Here is a 20,038-nt window from a genome sequence, read left to right on the forward strand (position 1 = left end):
AGTTAGGACGAAGCACTGATGAATAATAATGACTTAGAAGTTCTCGTGTTTTAAATAAACCTTTGTTTTTAAAAATCCAAGTTCTCACGTGTCGATTGATTTTACATTACCTTTATTAGATCTATTTCCTGGTTACATTTTCTGTGGTGGGTTGAGAGAACTAATTGAGCACATTGAGTGTCTCTGGAATCCAGAGAGAGCACAAGGGCAGAAGCCCGTGTGGGATGGTGGGTACAGCTGTGCCAAAGTGAAAGTGGGCGTTCCTGAGGGGTTTGGTTCAGTTTCTGAGGAGGCGGCTGGGGAAAAGGCTAAACCTCGGGTGGGAATGTCACAAAGGCAGTATGCCTCTGTACACCAGTTGCTGGGGAACATGGGTGGGAGGGTGCTGTTGCCCTCGTGTCCTGCTTGTGGGTTTCCTGTGGGCAGCTGGTTGACCACTGTGTGAATGGAATGCTGGACTAGATGGATCTTTGGTCTGATCCAGCAAGGCTCCTCTTTTGTTCCAAAGTCTGACATTGTTTCCAGCAGCAGCTAGGTAAATGCTTTTGGCTAGACAGTGGCTTTCCCCTATTGTTTGTCCCCAGCATGTGGCACTCAGGTACATTGCCACTGACCATGGAGTAAAATGCCTGTCAGTGGCTATCCTCTATGAATCTGTCTAATCCTTTTTAAAAGCCCTCTCCTCATCGTGAGATAATCCCGTAAGGTAGGGATGTGTCTGTGCATGTTCACTTCCGTTTGTCTCTGTGGTTCTCTGGCTGTGGGCGGTTAGATACAGAGATCAGGGAGGGGCACCACCAGACAAGAGCCGTTTGTTCACCTGTATGGACCATTGCCAGCCCACAGTGGATTTGCGGGGGTCAGTGCACCCTTACCGGCCCATCACACAAATGCAATTCTGAAGCTGCTACTTCATCTTGAAGTGTGGCTGTCAGACAGCCTTCCCCGACGGCCATGCTAGGTGGGAATGATGGGAATTGCAGTCCAACACAACTGGAGGGCACCAGGTTGGGGAAGGCTGCTTTAGGAAGTGGTCCAAGAAATCCCACTTTGTTGCTCTTCTGATGTCAAGTTTGGGATTCCTTACTGACTCCATAGATTCATGTCCTTTTCCACTTCTAAGGTATCTTCTTCATAACCGCACCCAGAATCGTCTGTGACTTTCGAGTCGTTTGTTTCCTGAGCTCCAAATCGCCTGCCTTTTCAAGCCAAATTCACTTTCTTCTCTCTCTCCATTTTACTTTTCTCTACTCAGGTTCAGCAGCACAAAACAGATGTGATCTATATCTGAAGCAGCTTCCTGTGACTGAACACAGTTCTTGGGCTGTTTGATGAACTCTAAAGGCTGCTTTCAGATTCTGGAGAGATTGCTGCCACTGAAGCCTGTCCAATTTCTCATTGGTTCTGAAAAGTATATCAGATGATGTTGGCTGACCCAGGGAGCAGGGGTGGGCGGGCCTGCTCCACCTCACCGTTTCATGTACCCACCTGGAGGCATTCTAGAATTTTGTTTGTTGAGGATTGGCTGAGGGCCGAATTTAATTTCGGAGAAGCTCTTGGGGGCTGCATTCCAGTGGTGGGTGGGACCAAAGGCAAAAGGGAAGGGCCAAAAATACCAGCATACTTTGGCTTAAGCGCTTACTGTAACTAAATCCTAGGAGTGGCAGTTCGACCGTTTCGAAAGGGAAAATCCATGCAAAACTGGAAAACCACCATTTGGTGGTTGGAGGAACCCCAGAGAACTGGATTGGGCCCTGAGGTTCAACACTGTGTTAAGGGATGCAAATGGTTTTATTAAGGTATGACCTCAATTCAACAATACGTCAGCAATTGTATTGTTACTCTGGAGTAAGCCCCACTCGATACAATGGAACTTACTTCTGAGGGGACAGGTATAGGATTGGGCTACATGTCCCATTAAAACAATTAAAGAAGTTACTTGCGGCGAACTATGATCCACTGAAAACAATGGGAGTGGATCACAACTAACTGGATCAACTTTTGGACGCTTCAGAATTTGCGTAAAGGCGGATGTTTATATTCATAAATATTGAGATGTTTGTAAAGATTTCTGCAGCTGTTGTTACCATGGTTGTTGTTTTTTAAATAAAAATCACAAATGGCTTGGATTAAAGGATAAAACCTAAAATGCCAAAATCCACTACTCACTAAACTCACTAAAAGCGGTTAAAATCAATTGCGCCATATACACTCCCAAGCGAACATCGGCGTTCAGGCTTGCTTCAGAAATCTTTAGCGGCTACGTTACAGCGTGATACTCTCATGCTTATTCAGAAGTAGACGTGGCTTTCTCCCAGGTAAGTGTGCGTAGGACTGCAGCCTGTCTCAAATGGATTTGGCGGGACTGGCTTCTGAGTGAACATGCTGAAGACTGTTTGTGCGCTATTGTAAATGAAGAGGTTTGGAACAAGAGAAGAAAAGTTAACAGAAGGCTTAGTTTAATGCCATAACTAAACACCAAGGAGCCTGTGTTTTACATTTCATAAAACCCCAAAGCAACGCAGGTCTCCCATTGGAAGCTCCATTCTGAATCTGCGCACAGCGAAACGTGGAGTATAGCCAACCAACAAGACTGTGAGCCAGGCCCTCCCTTACGAAGCAGCCGAAGTCCAACCATCTGGAGCTTTCCAGGTCGGTGTTTCTCAACAGCATGCTCATAGCTGGCTTCCGTGTCTCATGCCCCCCACAATAGTTTCCCCCCCGTGTTGCAGCAGCCACGTTTCCTTGGAATATTGCCCACGCACAGCGTCACTGCAAACCTTTGCTGTTGAATAGAACCAGAGAGGGGTTAACAGACTTTGCACTTCTGTTAGGTCGGGGCACCTCCCAGCCAAACATAGGGGCACCACAGCGGGAAAGGCTGCCTTGACGGCCTCTTCTGTCTAGGCCCACAGCAGCTTTTCCCTGAAATGGCACCCCGTGGGTGGACTCATTTCTCCAGGCCATCTTAAACCCACCAATACATGCATGCAGCTCCAGGGTTACCAGGGATCCCTCAGAAAAATGCTGCTCAGTGAGCTGCCCCCCTAGATGAGTAGCTGCTCTCCCCATCTGCACGTTCCACGGCTTTCTCTTTCTGGGAGTGCTGTGGGCTGCTCCTCCTGCCAAGCTACTTCCCACCACCACCTCTGGCTTCCTTCCCCCGTCCCCAAGTCTTCTACAGCGTAGTGTAGGGGGGTGGGCAACTTGTGGCCTGCCAGATGTCTTGGCCTACAACTCCCATCATTTCTCAGCATTGGCTATGCTGATGGGTGGTGGACTTCCAGATGTTCTGGTCTACAAGTTGCCTCTCTCTGTTGTATGTGATGCATTCCAAGGGCGCTCCCTTTATACTCTTAAGAACCCTAGAACAAACTCATGACTAAGCTTGTTATAGGATCACTCAAACTAATGACAGGGAAAACTCTATTTCCCCACCATCATATGGAGGCATAAACTGCCTCTTCTGTTCATGGCATCCCACCAGTGCAACAGTAGAGGGTGACGTGGGGGGGGGATGATACTGTCTTGCACTCTGAAGTTCTGAGTCTCTACTACAGCTTTTCCCTGAGCGGATGCCCTCCAGATGTGGACTGCAAATCCCATCATGTCAGCTGAGTTGCAGTCCGACACATCTGGAGGACACCAGCTTGGGAAAAACCTGTGCTAGCTTTTGGGAAGGTGGAAGCCACAGCAGTCCTCAAAAGAGACGTCTTGTAAATTGCCTGCATTTTGTGGTCCAGGGAGCGTGAGAGAACTATAAAACTCAAGGCAGGAAATTCCTTTCAGCACAAAGCATGTGTCAGTAGGATACTTAAGGTCCTTGTGGCGTTTTCTGCTTGGCAACCAGCTGCTCCTTATTCGTGTGGTTTATTCTCAAACTGTAAATAAGTACAACAAACAGGAACAACCCAAAGAACCTTGATTGAGCCTGGGCGCAATCAAAAGGCCGTCTCTGGAATAAATACTGATTTCTATATTATTGCAAATATATTCTCCCCCACCTGCACCCCCCCCCCCCCAAATAAATTAGATGAACAGCTCTTTCTGAGCTCAGTGTTTCTGTGTCAGGTCAGTGTTTTTACAGTTTACCTCGAGTTAAGAATGAGACTCCAGGAACCAAATGCAAGGCCTGATGCTGAAGAACAGGTTCTGGGGACTGACACCTGGCTACGGAGAGATGGCCACGCAGGGCCTGCAAGCCAGAAGCCGTGCGCAGACCTGCGCATGCAGAGGTTCTCCCTCAGGACCACGCCTGGGTGTAAGCATAGTGCACGGCCCTTCATAGTAAACAACCTAAAGGCCTCGTACGTCTGTGCATGTTTGTGCCTGCTAAAGCTGTAGCAACAACTGCTAACTTAATGACTACAGCCCGTTTCTTCGCCAACAGGCGGTCCCACCCCGCAGCCTGCTGTAGCCCGCTGTCTTCAAGGGAAGGCATTTAGGCATTTTGGCACTTTACAAGCCACTGATGCCCTGCAGCCAAGTGCTCGGGAAGTGACCAATGGTCCCCCAGCAGAACCAAAGCAGCAGCAGAGTTCTTTCGGTCTTTAGAGGAAAGTGATGCTGTTCTCCAAGGTGCCCTCAAAAGCTGTCGCCCGCCAAAGGTGGGGGCAGGGGGGGATAAAAACACCCAAATAAAACATCAAACGAAATGGGAAAAGAGCAGAGGTCAAGCCACAGCGAAGCGATTCGCGGAAGCCTTTAATACAGTCCTTGCTGAGTGGCAGTGATGATGACTGGCAGCTATTCCAGGCGCTCGTCTCCCTCCTCCACATCTTTCAGGCTGAGCAATTCCAGGGTCCCTTTGCCTTTGGTTTCACACCGGATCAATTCATCAATCTCCCGGAAGCAGCCCGGATCCACTAGGCACACCTGCAACATTGGCCCAAGTGTCAACAGGAAAGGTCACGGCTTGCTCAGAACCGCTGTGCTGGATCAGACCGAGGTTTTGCCCATCGAGCCCAATGGCAGCCAGCTTCCCAGAGGAGCAGACCACATGCCTCCAAGGAGACCAAGCCCCACTCTTTGCACCCACCCTCCCAGCAACTGGGATTCAGTGGCAGACCACCGCTGGTTGGGAATGTCCCTTGGAGCCGTCCTGGCCAACAGACACAGACTGTGTCTTGTCCTCCACAAATCTCTCCACCAACTTTTAAAGGCATCTACGGCATCACCACAGTTTGGGGAAGCAAATCACACACACTGCTCAAAGTCCACCACCAATCTATCTCATCAGATGATACTGAGTTTCAGTAAGATGGGAGGATTGCCACCATCTCTATACCAGCCACCCTCCAGATGTATTGGACTGCAGTTCCCTTCATTCCCAGCCAAACATCTGGAGGGCACCAGGTTGGGGAAAGTTGGGCTACTGGATTTAAACACATGCGGAGTACAAAGTGTCAGTCAGATGAGATGTGAGCTTGGAGAGGGAGGGCTGGTGTGTCTTTACATCAGAAGAGCTCTGCTGGATCAGGCCAGAGATCCAGCCTCCTGTTTCCAATCGTGGACAGCTGGAAGCCCCACAGATGTGATAGGAAGGCAAGAACCCTCCTCTGCTGTTTACCTCTGAAATCCCAGATGTCGGAGGCAGACTTGCCTCTGGATGTTGAAGCTTCCACTGTGGAAAGCCCTTGCAAGGCCAGTCCTCCAGGTGCTGCTCTAATTGAGCCATCCGCTGCAAACGGGGGCCCTCCAGATGTGTTTTGGACTGCAACTGCCATCATTCTCAGCCAGTACAGCCAACCATCTGGAGGGCACCAGGTCAGAGAAGACTGGTCCGTACCATGCATCATTGGATTAGCCTGTCATGTCCCCCCTCTCATTTGTCTTGCTTCTAAACTAGACAGACCCAAACACTTTAGCTTTTTCTCATGGGAAAGATGCTCCAACCCTTTGATTGTCCTTTTTTCCTGAACCTTTTCCAGCCTCAAACTATCTTATTGAATGGGGTGACCAGAACTTGTTGATAACCCCACCAGGGTGAAGGAACAGTGGTGGTCGACAAACTAAGCAGGAATGGGCCAGCCAGCGTACAACACTTGTACTGCCCCAATTCAGCATGGATTCCCCGCAAATTTGGGAACCTGGATAAGCTTTGCATGAAGAGCCTTAAGTAAGTGATGCTGACTGTTTACTCAGCTTCTGAAGTGTAAATGGTCATCTGCTTAAAAAGAGATGACACAATGGCTCCTCCTGGAAGTACGCTAGATATTACTTCCAGTATCGGTGGCAGCATGCCTCTGCGTACCAGTCGCAGGGGAACAGGAGTGGGGCGTGCTCTTGTGCTCAGGTCCTACTTATGGGGTTCCCAGTGAGGCATCTGGTTGGCCCCTCTGTGAACTGCATGCTAGACTGGATAGACCCCTGCTCTGACCACCATGGCTCTCCTTATGAGGGGGCGGGGTGCTTGACAGGTTATCACTGAGACTTTGAAGCGCCCCAATCTTTTTCTCAAACTCTTCTCAACAGCTCGTATATTTGGCTGGCCTACAGCTGCAACTTCATGTTGATTCACTTGGTGGCAGGGCCTACTTGACCCCATGGGGCTCACCCACAAGTAAACATACATATCAATATCACTCCACATTTCAAGTTTCCAGCTCTGCAACCAGGGATGATACCAGAGCAGCCTCCCCACCCCTGCAGAAAAAACGCTGTGTGTGTGTGTCTGCGTGTACGCACGCACATGCGTGAAAAGGAAGCCCACCCTTCCGCTTACGATTTCCAGCTGCTCGTCAAAATCCTCGCTCTCTACGACTTTGATGAGGGGCTTCAGCTTCTCCTTCAGCTTCTTGCCCTCTTTCCGGGGGAGGACGAAGCGCAGCCTCATGTGTGCCCGCTCGATCTGCATGGTCTCCTTCAGCTGCTTGATTACCTCCAGAGCCTGCGAAGGAAGCCAGACCAAAACACAGCCTCAGGATGATCTTTAAAATGATGTTTTCCCCTTGCCCTTAATCAAAAGAGCCCAGAGTGGAGGCCTCGACTCTCATCCTGCCATTTACACTTGGCTTTTAAAAATCGTTACTATGGTTTTTAATCCAATGACTGTTTTAGTTTTCAATTTTTTTGTACACCACCTTGGTTGTTTGCAGAAAAGCAGTAGTTAAATACTTTAAATAAAAATAGTAACTTTATCCTCACAACTCATCTGCTGGTCTGGCTAAGAAAGAGCAACTGGTCCAAAGCCACCCAGTGAGCGTCATGGCTTGGTGGGGAACTGAATCTGGGTCTCTCCAGCACTAGTTTAACACTCTCAGCCAGGCTTCCCCAACCTAGTGCCTTCCACATGTGTTGGACTACAACTTCCATCATCCCTGGCAATTGGCCATGCTGGATGGGAGTTGTCGTTCAACACATCTGGAAGGCACCAGGTTGGGGAAAGGTGACATACAGCATTTAAGGTGCTGCAGGACTCTGGTTTTCAGTGCAATTCTAGGCACGCTTACCTGGAAGTAAGCCCCACTGTGTCTAATGGTGCTTATTTTCAAGTCAGTGTGTTTAAGAGTGTGGCCTGAAGTCTTGATTGAGAGTACTCTTAATATTTTATCGATTTAATAATTGTAGATTTAGAACTTATTTTTAAATAATTAGTTTTAAAGGTTTTTGTGACACGATGGCCTGTACCATATTTTATCAGAAGCAAGCTTTACAAATAATTCTGCAAACTGTACTAGCCTATAATAATTTTTACAGTCTATCAGCTTAATCATCCCTCAGTCAGACATTGGCATCCTACAAGAAAAGGAAAAAGAAAGAACAAGAAGCCATTTTTGTCAAAGTGTTCTTGCTTGATCATCTGGAGGCAAGTCTTCACTCGCCTCAGGCGAGCAGGCAAATGATTATTACAAACCAATTCTAAACCACCTTGGATAAATTTAAAATAGTAACAACAATAAAATAGGCAGAGAGACTTAGCATGGCTGTGGCACACCTCTAGGCTCAAAGTGGTCTCCGGCCGGGCATGTTCACCTGTTGCTTGGTACTCTTCCCAGGTTTGACCGAGTAGTGGATATCCTTCATGGCTCTCTCAATAAGAATGACTGTGTAGGGCCGCTTTGTTTCTGGGTTCACACACTTTTCGGCAACGATGGTGGCAATGTCACGAAACATCTGCTCCAGCTGCGTGTGGCGCTCCTTATCCGATACCTGCAACTCCCCTTTGGCCAGGATCTGAAAGAAAGAGAAGTGTCAGGTGTGCACTTTGCCCTTTTCAGTTTGGGGGGACACAGTCGCTGAAAGTCATGCACCATCAGCAGAAATCTGATCCACCCTTCTGGAATTCTTGGGTATAGCTGATGCTTGGTACCACATGTAACAAATCCCAGAAAAATCTTAAAAGAGCTTTGCAAAATTATGTTCTAATGGAAGAGATGCAGTACTCTACTGTATGGTGAAAGCTGTAAATCACTGATTGAAGTTGTAAAATAAGTGCTGGTTATCAGGCATCATCGTGATAAGGCTGTGCTTACAATGGATGGGTGTGTGGGTGCTCTGTGTTGCATAAATGCGTCTCTAATACACTTAAATAGTAAAGCTCTCAAGAGAGGCAGATACTTGCTGAATTACTTGCTGAAATAAAATTACTTGTAATAAAATCACTTGCTGAAATTGTTCAGTCATTAAGTCGTGTCCAACTCTTCGTGACCCCGTGGACCATAGCATGCCAGGCCTTCCTGTCCTCCGCTCTCTCCCAGAGTGTGCTCAGGTTCATATTCATTGCATCGGTGATGCTGTCTAGCCATCTCATCCTCTGCCGTCCCCTTCTCCTTTTGCCTTCTGTCTTTCCCAGCATCAGGGTCTTTTCCAGTGAGTTTTCTCTTCGCATTAGGTGGCCAGAATATTTGAGCTTCAGTTTCACTATCTGTCCTTCCAATGAGCACTCAGGGTTGATTTCCTTTAGGATTGACTGATTTGACCTCCTTGCAGTCCAGGGGACTCGTAAGAGTCTTCTCCAGCACCACAGTTCGAAAGCATCGATTCTTCGGCGCTCAGCCTTCCTTATAGTCCAGCTCTCACAGCCATACATTACTACTGGGAAAACCATAGATTTGATTAGACGGACCTTTGTCGGCAAGGTGATGTCTCTGCTTCTTACTATGCTGTCTAGGTTTGCCATAGCTTTCCTCCCAAGGAGCAAGTGTTTTTTAATTTCATGGCTACAGTCACCGTCTATGGTGATCTTGGAGCCCAAGAAAATAAAATTTCTTCCCCTTCTATTTTAGCCTTGTGATACGTTCCATGGGGTTTTCTTGGCAAGAATACTGGAGTGGTTGCCATTTCCTTCTCCAGTGGACCACATTTTGTCAGAACTCTCCGCCATGACCTGTCCGTCTTGGATGGCCCTGCACGGCATAGCTTATGGCTTCACTGAGTTATGCAAGCCCCTTCGCCACAACAAGGCAGTGATCCATGAAGGGGACTTGCTGAAATAACACCAGCTAAACCAGACCTCCCTAACCTGGTGCCCTCCAGATGTTTTGCCCTTAATCCGCCCCAGCCAGCATGGCCAATGGTCAGTTGTAGGCTAAAATGTCTAGAGGGCACCAGGTTGGGAAGGGCTTGCAAAACCTTCAAATGAAACCTTCCATTCACAACATGAACTACATACAATTGTTCCAATTTGCGCAGAATAAACCCTTTGGGGAGAGGCCACCAAAGGGAAAGCAGTTCTGCTGCATGCGCTTCAGTCTTTGAACATCTTAAAAATATGTATGCTTTGCTCCATGTGGATCTCTCATCAGTCTCAAGTTTACCTGAAGCCAGCCTAAACAGCCTGCCCTGACTTGGTGCCCTCTAGATGTGCTGGACTGCGACTCCCATCATTCCCAGCCAGCATGGCCACAGATGGGAATTGCAGTCCAACACATTTCAGGGGCACCCAGTTGGGGAAGGCTGACAGAGATTAGCTTCCACTATCCCAGGGGTGAGGGGCATATGGCCCTCCTGATGTTGCTGGGCTGCAACTCCCATCACACCAACCAGCACAGCCACTGGCGAGGGATGATGAGAGTTGTAGTCTCGCATCCCTGCACGACCCACTTCTTCTCATGGGGGGGGGGGGCGTGGTTGCCATGGCATTACAAGAACAATGCAGGGGGACATTTTGGGAGCGATAACAAAAGTCGCCTCCTTCACTGCTCAGTTCAGGAGCCTACCATCTTGCAGATTTCGGTCTGATCATCCGTGCCAAAAGCTTTGACAAGATCTTCCTTCTTGGCCACTTGACCTTTGGAGACATTCACAAAGACGGTGGCCGTCTGCAGAACTTCATCAAGGTCCTTTTCCCTAGGGGGTAAAAAAACCAGTTTTGTTTCTTACTAAAAATACATTCTGAAACGATCACAAAAGCACTGGATGCAAATAACCACTCTCAGCCTTTTGGATATTTGGAGTTGTGGAAGATTCAGAAGAGAGGAAAGGAAGGACTTCACACAGTGCATCGTTAAACTTCGGAGTGAGCTACCATGTCATGTAGTGGTGGCCACCACCAGCAATAAAAGGGGGTTAGATCAGGGACAGGCAACGTTAGAGGCCCATGGGCACTTTTGGCAATTTGAGAAATTGTCCTGGGCACCACTGCAAAATGGCTGTCATGGGAGGCGTGGCAAAGGACAGGTAACCTGTGCCTACATGCCAACTTCTTCATTACTACTCCAGCAGAAGTGAGCGCTAACATGCAAAATAGAGAGAGAACCCAGCTCAGCTACTCATGCACCCAAAACAAAATCCTGGGCTGGATTCAGCCACACATTCTATAGATGCTCTGATGCACCCTTTTCCTCATTGTGACTTCAGAGGCTGCAGGGCTGAGAGCTCAACCCTGAGCTTAAGGTGAGCTCCCATCTCTCTCCACATATGCTCAGAACGTCAGCCTGGCCTGTAACTCAGGATCCAAGATGGTGCAAAGGCTCAGACTGAACCCTGCACTCTACACATGCTCAGGTTTATGCTTCTCTTTAGGAAAGGTGCACCTGTATAAAATGAAGGTGCAAACCTAAAGAAATGCACAGAAAAGCCTCAACAGCAAAGGCCTTCCCTCAATCTGGCACCCTCCAGACAATCTGGCACCACTCTACAGTCTCCATCAGCCCCAAATATGGACAGAAGTTGTGGAAGATGAGGTTTGTAGTCCAAAATGCCCAGCAGGTGCCAAGTTGGGGTTAGGCTGGTTTAAAAACCTACAGTCTACACATGCTCAAATGTATCCTCCTTCTTGGATGCTGTCACTGATTTCAAGGCTGAAAACCTGGTGTGAGCGTCTGTGTGGGGCGGGGAGAAACTCACCCTTGTCAGAAAAACGGGATAAAAAAACAGCAAATAAGTAAATAAATATTTTTTTAAAATAATTTTTTAAAAAATATATCACTCCTGCGGTCTGCGTAGGCTCAGAAACCCTCTCCCCTTTGCCCGACGCCTGAGTGGTTTGTGGATGTGTCAGTCTCCCGCCCGCTTCCGGCCCAAGCCCCGCCCCCGCCGCGGCCTCCTCCTCACTCACGCGCCGCTCCGCCAGCCCACGACCTTGTTCCGGTAGCAGGCGATCTCGAACCGCTTCCCGGCGCGCTTCGTCCGCACCACGGCCACGTTGGTGAGGCGAATCTGGTTCGTCGGCGTGAAGATCGACATGATGGCGGCGAAGCAGCCTTCCCTCCGCAGTCCAGTCGTCCTGCACTGCGCCTGCGCGCCGCCCGCCCACTGGCCCGACGCGAGCTAGTAGGAAGGCTCCTTCCGCCTCTTCCTTGTGACGACGGCGGCGCCAGGATCTCGCGAGACCCTTCCTCCCGGCGCGTCCGGGTGGGAAACAGAGCCCGCGGAGTCGTAGTTCCGGGGGAAAAGGGCCCCCCTCCCTCCGTCTGCTTGGGCAGAAGTCGGGCCTCGCTGAAATCAATGGGTTTGGGGGCTCATTTCTGCGGAGGCCAAGAAAGTCTCTCCGGATACGGACATACATATTTATTTAATTTAAATATGTCTAGGCTGCCTTTCAGGGCAGAAGCCCCCCCAAGGCATCTTGGATCATTAAAATTAATATAATAAATTTCTTTTTAATAAAGCCCAATACAGTAACAAGACAGCAAACATTCATAAAATAACAGACACCGGCAATAGAAGATGACTAAAATCCTACAGCATATTTGCAGCTACAGAGCAGACTAGTCGGGGAAGGCCAGAGGAAGCAATTCGGTCTTCAGGGCCTTCCTGAAAGCCTGCAGTGATGGGCCTGGTGGGCCCACGGTGACACCCCACTCCAGAGTTGCGGGCCACTGCAGAAAAAACCCTCTCTCGTGTAGTTGCCCACCTATTTGCCCTTGCAGGTGGGCAAGGGAGACGGGCCTCTCTTGCTGCTCTTAAAGTGCAGGCAGGATGGTATGGGTGTAGGCTGTCCTTCCAAGTACTTTGGTCCCAAATTATTTTAAGGCTTTAAGGGTGCAATCTGATGTATGTTTAGACAGAAAAAAGTCCTGCAACTCCCAGCATTCCCCAGCGAGCATACCATAGCTGGCTGGAGAATACTGGGGGTTGTAGGACGTTTTTCTGTCTAGACATGCATTGGATTGAGCCCTAATGGTCAAAACCAGCAATTTAAATTGGTCTCGGAAATATACTGGTAACCAGTCCAGCTGGCAAAGTAGAGGCAATACATACATATATACACACAAATTATGTTGATAAACAGAGTGGTGTAATGGTTAGAGTTGTGCTTTCCCCAACCAGTTACCCTTCAGCCCATTATCCCCAGCCAGCACTCCATTCTGATTATGCCACCTGCAACTGCAGATCATCTCAAGTTCTCTAGTGGTCTTGATTCTGCCATGAAAATGGAAGATGAGAGTGTTACCTCTTAGTTTCCAGGCAAAGGAGAGGAAATCAAAAATCCAAGTTAGGCAATACCTTTATTTAGGACCACAAAAATCCACAAACACAGAAAAATTCCAAAAAAGATAGTGCAAGCTTGTCCGGAAATGCTCAGCAGGCCAGGTGGTATAATCACCATTTAAAAATGGAGTCTAAATACAAAGTCTAAATAAGGCCACAAGATCTGGCTGATTTTTTTTCTGTTTCTTTCCCCATCCACTGCCTCTTTTTGCCTCATCCAACCTGATGAAGCATTCTGGAGAACTCAAAAACTTGCCCAATTTTTTGTGGCCTTTTGGCAGGTCCTAATAAAGGCATCACCTAAGTGTTTGGATCCCCTAACCCCCATTTTTCTGGATTATTTTTTAAAATTCATGGACCAGCGCAACTATCCTTGGTTTTATTCCAAAATATAGCGTGTAATATACCACCCTAATGGCAGAAAGTGAAGAAGATCTAAAAAGCCTTTTGTTGAGGGTGAAAGAGGAGAGTGCAAAAGTTGGTTTGAAACTCAACATTAAGAAAACGAAGATCATGGCATCTGGCCCCATCACTTCCTGGCATATAGAAGGTGAAGAAATGGAAGCAGTGACAGATTTTACTTTCTTGGGCTCCAAGATCACCGCAGACGGTGACTGTAGCCATGAAATTAAAAGACGCTTGCTCCTTGGGAGGAAAGCTGTGGCAAACCTAGACAGCATAGTAAGAAGCAGAGACATCACCTTGCCGACAAACGTCCGTCTAATCAAAGCTATGGTTTTCCCAGTAGCAATGTATGGCTGTGAGAGCTGGACTATGAGGAAGGCTGAGCGCCGAAGAATCGATGCTTTCGAACTGTGGTGCTGGAGAAGACTCTTACAAGTCCCCTGGACGGCAAGGAGGTCCAATCAGTCAATCCTAAAGGAAATCAACCCTGACTGCTTATTGGAAGGACAGATATTGAAGCTGAAGCTCAAATATTTTGGCCACCTAATGCGAAGAGAAAAGTCACTGGAAAAGACCCTGATGCTGGGAAGGATTGAAGGCAAAAGGAGAAGGGGACGGCAGAGGATGAGTTGGCTAGACAGCATCACCGATGCAATGAATATGGACTTGAGCACGCTCCGGGAGAGAGCGCAGGACAGGAAGGCCTGGCGTGCTATGGTCCACGGGGTCACGAAGAGTCGGACACGACTGAATGACTGAACAACAACAGGAGGCATCAGTTATTCCATGCACTGCCCTGTGAACCTATGTTGAAATGCAGTTTTATTATTTTGTATTAACAAATGTTTATTTTAAAGAGCCATGCCATCCCCTTCTCCTTTTGCCTTCAGTCTTTCCCAGCATCAGGGTCTTTTCCAGAGAGTTTTCTCTTCACATTAGGTGGCCAAAATATTTGAGCTTCAGCTTCAGTATCTGTCCTTCCAATGAGCACTCAGGGTTGATTTCCTTTAGGATGGACTGATTTGACCTCCTTGCAGTCCAGGGGACTCATAAGAGTCTTCTCCAGCACCACAGTTCGAAAGCATCAATTCTTCGGCGCTCAGCCTTCCTTATAGTCCAGCTCTCACAGCCATACATTAACTACTGGGAAAACCATAGCTTTGATTAGATGGACCTTTGTCGGCAAGGTGATGTCTCTGCTTCTTACTATGCTGTCTTGGTTTGTCATAGCTTTCCTCCCAAGGAGCAAGCCTCTTTTAATTTCATGGCTACAGTCACCGTCTGCAGTGATCTTGGAGCCCAAGAAAATAAAATCTGTCACTGCTTCCATTTCTTCCCCTTCCATATGCCAGGAAGTGATGGGGCCAGATGCCATGATCTTCGTTTTTAATGTTGAGTTTCAAACCAGTTTTTGCACTCTCCTCTTTCACCCTTTTACTTTCTTGGGCTCCAAGATCACCACAGACGGTGACTGTAGCCATGAAATTAAAAGACGCTTGCTCCTTGGGAGGAAAGCTATGGCAAACCTAGACAGCATAGTAAGAAGCAGAGACATCACCTTGCCGACAAAGGTCCGTCTAATCAAAGCTATGGTTTTCCCAGTAGTAATGTATGGCTGTGAGAGCTGGACTATAAGGAAGGCTGAGCGCCGAAGAATCGATGCTTTCGAACTGTGGTGCTGGAGAAGACTCTTACGAGTCCCCTGGACTGCAAGGAGGTCCAATCAGTCCATCCTAAAGGAAATCAACCCTGAGTGCTCATTGGAAGGACAGATACTGAAGCTGAAGCTCAAATATTCTGGCCACCTCCTGCGAAGAGAAAACTCCCTGGAAAAGACCCTGATGCTGGGAAAGACTGAAGGCCAAAGGAGAAGGGGACGGCAGAGGATGAGATGGCTGGATAGCATCACTGATGCAATGAATATGGACTTGAGCACGCTCCGGGAGAGAGCGCAGGACAGGAAGGCCTGGCGTGCCGTGGTCCACGGGGTCACGAAGAGTCGGACACGACTGAACCACTGAACAGCAACATCAATGCCTTCATTAGGCCAATTCAAAGATTGGCAAAAAAGTGCAAGCTTTCGAGATCTCCAGATCTTTGTCAGGCAAGGTGTACGAAAAGCAGGTCGACGGTGTGTGCGCGTGCATGTGCTGTACCTCTTAATTTTTTTTTAAGGTAAAATTGGACTGGGGAAGAAATGCAATTTTTGTTTTGTTGAAATTTCACGATAACAACATTAATTAAAGAATAAAAAGCAAACAGTTGGGCAGAAGAGGGAGCTCGCCATTCCTTTTGCAGCACGTGAGGTGTTAATTCAGGCTTCCCAGCATGCCTGGGGAGTAAGGGTGGGGGGAAGATGGCTGCCCCCAGGAGCTCGTGGGGACAGGTTAGGAGGGCTCCTCGGGAGTAAACTCCTCCGGGCACCTGGGAAGGGAGCGGGGGACTGGATTCGACTGGAGGCTGCAGCTTCTGCTCGGCTGCAAAGACATGGGTAAGAAGGCATGCATGTCTCCTTGGAAGTAAGGTGTACCTGGATTCGGGGGAGGGAGGTTTACTCCCAAGGAAATGTGCAAAGAGGGCCAGCCAAGGGACCCGATCCTAGGACTGCAGACCATGCTTACCCAGAAGTAAGCCCCTCTGGGTGAAATGGGCTTGCTCCCAAGTCGGTGGGTAAAGAAATATCCTGCTAAGGAACCCGATCCTTGGCCTGCAGCGTGCGCTTACCGAGAAGTAAGCCCCGCTGGGTTAAGTGGGTCTCGCCCCCGAGTAAGTGTGCAAAGTTTCTGCCAAGCCGCCAGATCCTAAGACCGAAGGAGGTTGACTCATGAGAAAGCCCCACTGAGGTGGGTAAAAGAATCCCTACCAAAGGACCCGACCCTAAGAAGTCCCGAAATAAACCCCACTGCATTCCGGGGGGGCAAGTAGCCTGGCAGCCCAGCCCCCCGCACGGTCACGTGGAAGCAAAGGGCGCATTGTGGGCATGTTTACTTCCGTGTAAGTCCCAGATGTTCAAGGAAGCTTTCTTGTTCCCAGGTAAGTGCGCCTGGGTTTGCAGCCTGGTCTTGCGTAGGTTTGCGGCGGGGCGTCTCACCAGACCAGGCTCACAAGCCTGCATAGCCCTGCAACCCAATCCTAGGAAGGGTTCTGCAGGTGTAGCGCACGCTGGGCTCATAGGAGCAGCGGAAGCGGCCTTCTACTGAGTCAGACCCTGGGTCCATCCAGCCCAGTATTGACGGCACTGACTGGCAGCAGCAGCTCCCCAGGGTTTCAGGCTGGATTCTTTCCCAGCCCTACTTGGAATCACCGGGGATCGAGCCTGGGACCCTCTGCATGCAAAGCAGTTGCTCTACCGCTGAGCTGTGGTCCTTCTCCTAAAAATAAAGTAACATTCCAGCCCTCATTGTTACCAGTTAAGGGCTGATTGAGATAGGGCCATAGGAAGCTGCTTTATACCGTGTCAGATCCTTGTTCCATCTAGCCCAATATTGCTGTCACTGATGGACAGCGACTCTCCAGGGTTTCAGGCAGGATCCGTTCCTAGCCCTACCTGGAGATGCTGCTGGGGATCAAACCTGGCGCCTGCTGCAGGCAACGCAGGTGCTTTGCCACTGAGCTACAGCCCCTCCTAGAGTAAGATCAGTGAGGCGTAGTCCCAAGTAAGTGTGCAAATATGCCTTGCCAAGCAAAGATAGCTGTGCTGGTTGATAAGGGGGACCCCGACTCCCCCCCAGATCCACAGTTGGGCAATTTCTTTCTTAGGACCAGCATTCCACAAAAATGTGCAAGCTTTCAAATTCTCCAGAATCCTTCATCTAGCTAGGTTAAACCTCCCCATCCTGGCACCCTCCCAATGTATTGGACTGAAAAAGTTAAGAAAGTATTAACTGAATGTTTTAATATCACAATAAATCTATATACCTATAGAATATGTTTATTTATTCTTATCCCTGTCCGCTTTCCAGACCTATTCATCAACATTTACTATGTAGATTGGTGGTTGGATTGTGGGTATAATGATAAGTAGGAGGGAGGATTCTCTTAGGATACAATCGGATGCATGTTTAGACAGAAAAAAGTCCTATAACTCCCACAGAATGCTGGGAGTTGTAGGACTTTTTCTATGTAAACATGCATCGGATTGCACCCTTAGCTGTGAGTTTTCCCTACAGCGTGACCAGGCAATGCTAAGGGAGCTAGATTTCACACATTGATTTGAAGTCAAGAGATAGTTATTTGGCTTTAATATTGTTAAGGTTTGTGTTAGGTGTGTCATCCTTAAAAAAAAAATTACCACACTTTACACTCCCCCTTTGTGCTTTTATCAATGGCTCGATAGGCAGAAACTTATTTATTTATAGCATTTTTATCCTACCCTTCAGCCCTAAAGTCTCCCAGAGTGGCTTCTAGATAAGACAGTCCCTGCTTGCACGCTTATAAGCTAAAAGACATGAAACAAAAGGAAAGCGGATTGGGCGGGCGGAGGAGAAAATTAGGAGTTGGAACTTTCCCCCTTCAATTTATTTGCTAAGAAAAGCTCTGCACAAAAGATTTCAGACCATCAGGCTGTTGTGAGAACCACAGGAGCAAGGCCAGGAAAAAGCTCAGGATTGGGGCCACTAAACAGAACTCCCATCCCTGGTCACAATCCTAAACATGCTTACCAGGGAGTAAGGCCCACTGAACTGCGCAAGGTCCTCTTCTCTAAGGATGCAATCTTATGTATGTTTAGGCAGAAAAAAGAAAACTAGCTCAAAGTGGGCTAGATGAAACAATGATCCGGTGGATCCACAGTTGGCTACAGAATCGGACTCAAAGACTGCTTATCAATGGGATCTTCTCAGACTGGGGAGAGGTGACGAGTGGGGTACCGCAGGGCTCAGTCCTGGGCCCAGCGCTCTTCAACATTTTTATGAATGACTTGGAGGAGGAGGTGCAAGGAATGCTGATCAAATTTGAAGATGACACAAAATTGGGCGGGATAGCAAATACCCTGGAAGACAGAAACAAAATTCAAAGTGCTCTTGAGTCTTGACAGACTGAAAAGAGAATGAAATTTAATAGGGATAAATGCCAAGTCCTGCCCCTAGAAAAAAGAAGCCAAATGCACAGTTACAAGATGGGGGATACGTGGCTCAACAACACGATAAGTGAAAAGGATCTTGGAATTGTTGTCGATCACAAGCTGAATATGAGCCAACAATGTGATGTGGCTGCAAAAAGGCAAATGCTCTTTTGGGCTGCATTAACAGAAGCATAGCTTCCAAATCCCAGGAAGTACTAGTTCCCCTCTACTAGTTAGTAGGTTACTCTACTAGTAACCAGTGTACTACTACTACACTGGTTAGGCCTCATCTGGAGTACTGTGTTCAGTTCTGGGCATTGCACTTTAAGAAGGATGCAGACAAGCTGGAGAGGGTTCAGAGAAGGGCAATGAAGATCATCAGGGGACTGGAAACAAAGTCCTATGAGGAGAGACTAAAAGAACTGGGCATGTTTAGCCTTGAGAACAGAGGACTGAGGGGAGACAGGATAGCGCTCTTCAAGTCCTTGAAAGGCTGACCCAGAGGGGAAGGCCAGGATCTCTTCTCCATTATCCCAGAGTGCAGGACACGGAAGAATGGGCTGAAGTGACAGTAAGCCAGATTCCGGCTGAACATCAGGAGAAATGTACTGACTGTTAGAGCAATATGACAATGGAACCCATTCCCTAGGGAGGTGGGGGGCTCTCCCACACTGGAGGCGTTCAAGACGAGGCTGGACAGCCATCTGCCGGGGATGCTCTGACCTGGATGCCTGCATTGAGCAGGGGGTTGGACTTGATGGTCTTGTAGGCCCCTTCCAACCCTACTATTCTATGATTCTGTGAAGTCCTACAACTCCCAGCATGCCCTAGCCACCATGGCTGGCTGGAAAATGCTAGGAATTGTAGGACCTTTTTCTGTCTAAACATGCATAGGATTGTGCCCTAAGTTTGTAAGGGACAGTTGTGATTTTGCTTTGTTTCAGATTCACCCGTGGAGACATGGGACAGTCTCTGTGCTCACTTGACATTTCTGTGGCTGAACCGATTTTACCTCTACTCGTGTGCAGCTTTTGGGATCAGTCTCTGGATCTGCATCCAGTTCCTCAGTAAAGCCAAAAAGCAGGTACTTTGGGTCCTCATCAGTTTGGTTCTCACCCATGGTTTGAGTTGTTCAATTCTGGCTTGTTGTGATGTGCAAACCCAGCTGTGCTAACAAGCCATACTTTGTTAACCCCAAACAACCCAGAAAGAGAACCCTGGTTGCCACGTAACAACAACCCACATTATCAGTTGAGTATGGATAGAATTGTGGGTTGGTATGTGTGAACCCTGCACTATGGTTTAACTATGAATTGTTACTCACAGACAACCCAGGAAGAGAATCCATGGTTTGTTGTTGGGTTGTGAACTCTGGGCTGTTTAAACCATGGGTTGTCATGACATGTGAACCCAGAACCATGGGTTGTTTTTCCAGGCTACAGAGGCTGCGGGGGGCAGGAACGGTCAAAATTCTAGCTGCTCTATGTGCCAGTCCTACAGCACCACAAGGGCATTTGGGATACAGAGTGGGAGTTGGTGGACAAACACCTGTCAGGAGCACCCTAGCTGCCTCTTACAGTCTACTCCAATAGCCAACTCAAGACACAGACGAAAAGGATTCTTTTCAAGGCTTTATTCCTTTTACAACTTAATGACTCTTTCAGATGCTAATCACCAGCGACTGAGCAAGGAACA

At 48.3% G+C, this 20,038-nt stretch overlaps 3 protein-coding genes across 7 annotated transcripts in view; 2 read left to right on the forward strand and 1 right to left on the reverse strand.

The window, feature by feature from the left end:
- LOC146335064 (merlin-like) overlaps positions 1-1,676 on the forward strand; it is a 35,087-nt gene extending 33,411 nt beyond the window's left edge. For all 3 annotated transcript variants that reach the window (XM_084822872.1, XM_084822870.1, XM_084822871.1), the window contains one exon: positions 1,256-1,676. In XM_084822872.1, the coding sequence (XP_084678998.1) occupies positions 1,256-1,291 (36 nt within the window). In that variant the 3' untranslated portion in view covers positions 1,292-1,676. The remainder of the gene's footprint in view (positions 1-1,255) is intronic.
- A 761-nt stretch (positions 1,677-2,437) lies between these two features.
- SBDS (SBDS ribosome maturation factor) lies at positions 2,438-11,675 on the reverse strand. Of its 2 annotated transcripts, XM_084822874.1 has the most exons (5): positions 11,501-11,675; positions 10,161-10,290; positions 7,975-8,175; positions 6,725-6,889; positions 2,438-4,875 (listed from the first exon to the last, which is right to left on the reverse strand). In XM_084822874.1, the coding sequence occupies exons 1-5, from the start codon at positions 11,626-11,628 to the stop codon at positions 4,747-4,749; spliced, it is 753 nt and encodes a 250-aa protein (XP_084679000.1). In that variant the 5' UTR covers positions 11,629-11,675; the 3' UTR covers positions 2,438-4,746. The 2 variants fall into 2 exon arrangements, with proteins under 2 accessions (XP_084679000.1, XP_084678999.1); XM_084822873.1 differs by lacking the exon at positions 2,438-4,875 and having other exon boundaries at positions 6,253-6,889.
- A 3,931-nt stretch (positions 11,676-15,606) lies between these two features.
- The window catches only part of LOC146335066 (S-adenosyl-L-methionine-dependent tRNA 4-demethylwyosine synthase TYW1-like), a 28,170-nt gene continuing 23,738 nt past the window's right edge, over positions 15,607-20,038 (forward strand). Inside the window, exons 1-2 of one of the 2 annotated variants that reach the window (XM_084823111.1) lie at positions 15,607-15,772; positions 19,288-19,427. In XM_084823111.1, coding sequence (XP_084679237.1) covers positions 15,769-15,772; positions 19,288-19,427 — 144 coding nt within the window. In that variant the 5' untranslated portion in view covers positions 15,607-15,768. Of the gene's footprint in view, positions 15,773-16,207; positions 16,315-19,287; positions 19,428-20,038 lie in introns of those variants that run through there. The other variant, XM_084823109.1, reaches the window with a different exon arrangement.

This window comes from Heloderma suspectum, chromosome 16 (assembly GCF_057233095.1).
Source record: "Heloderma suspectum isolate Gila_16-S chromosome 16, 16-S_ref, whole genome shotgun sequence".
Taxonomy (NCBI): Eukaryota; Metazoa; Chordata; class Lepidosauria; order Squamata; family Helodermatidae; genus Heloderma; species Heloderma suspectum.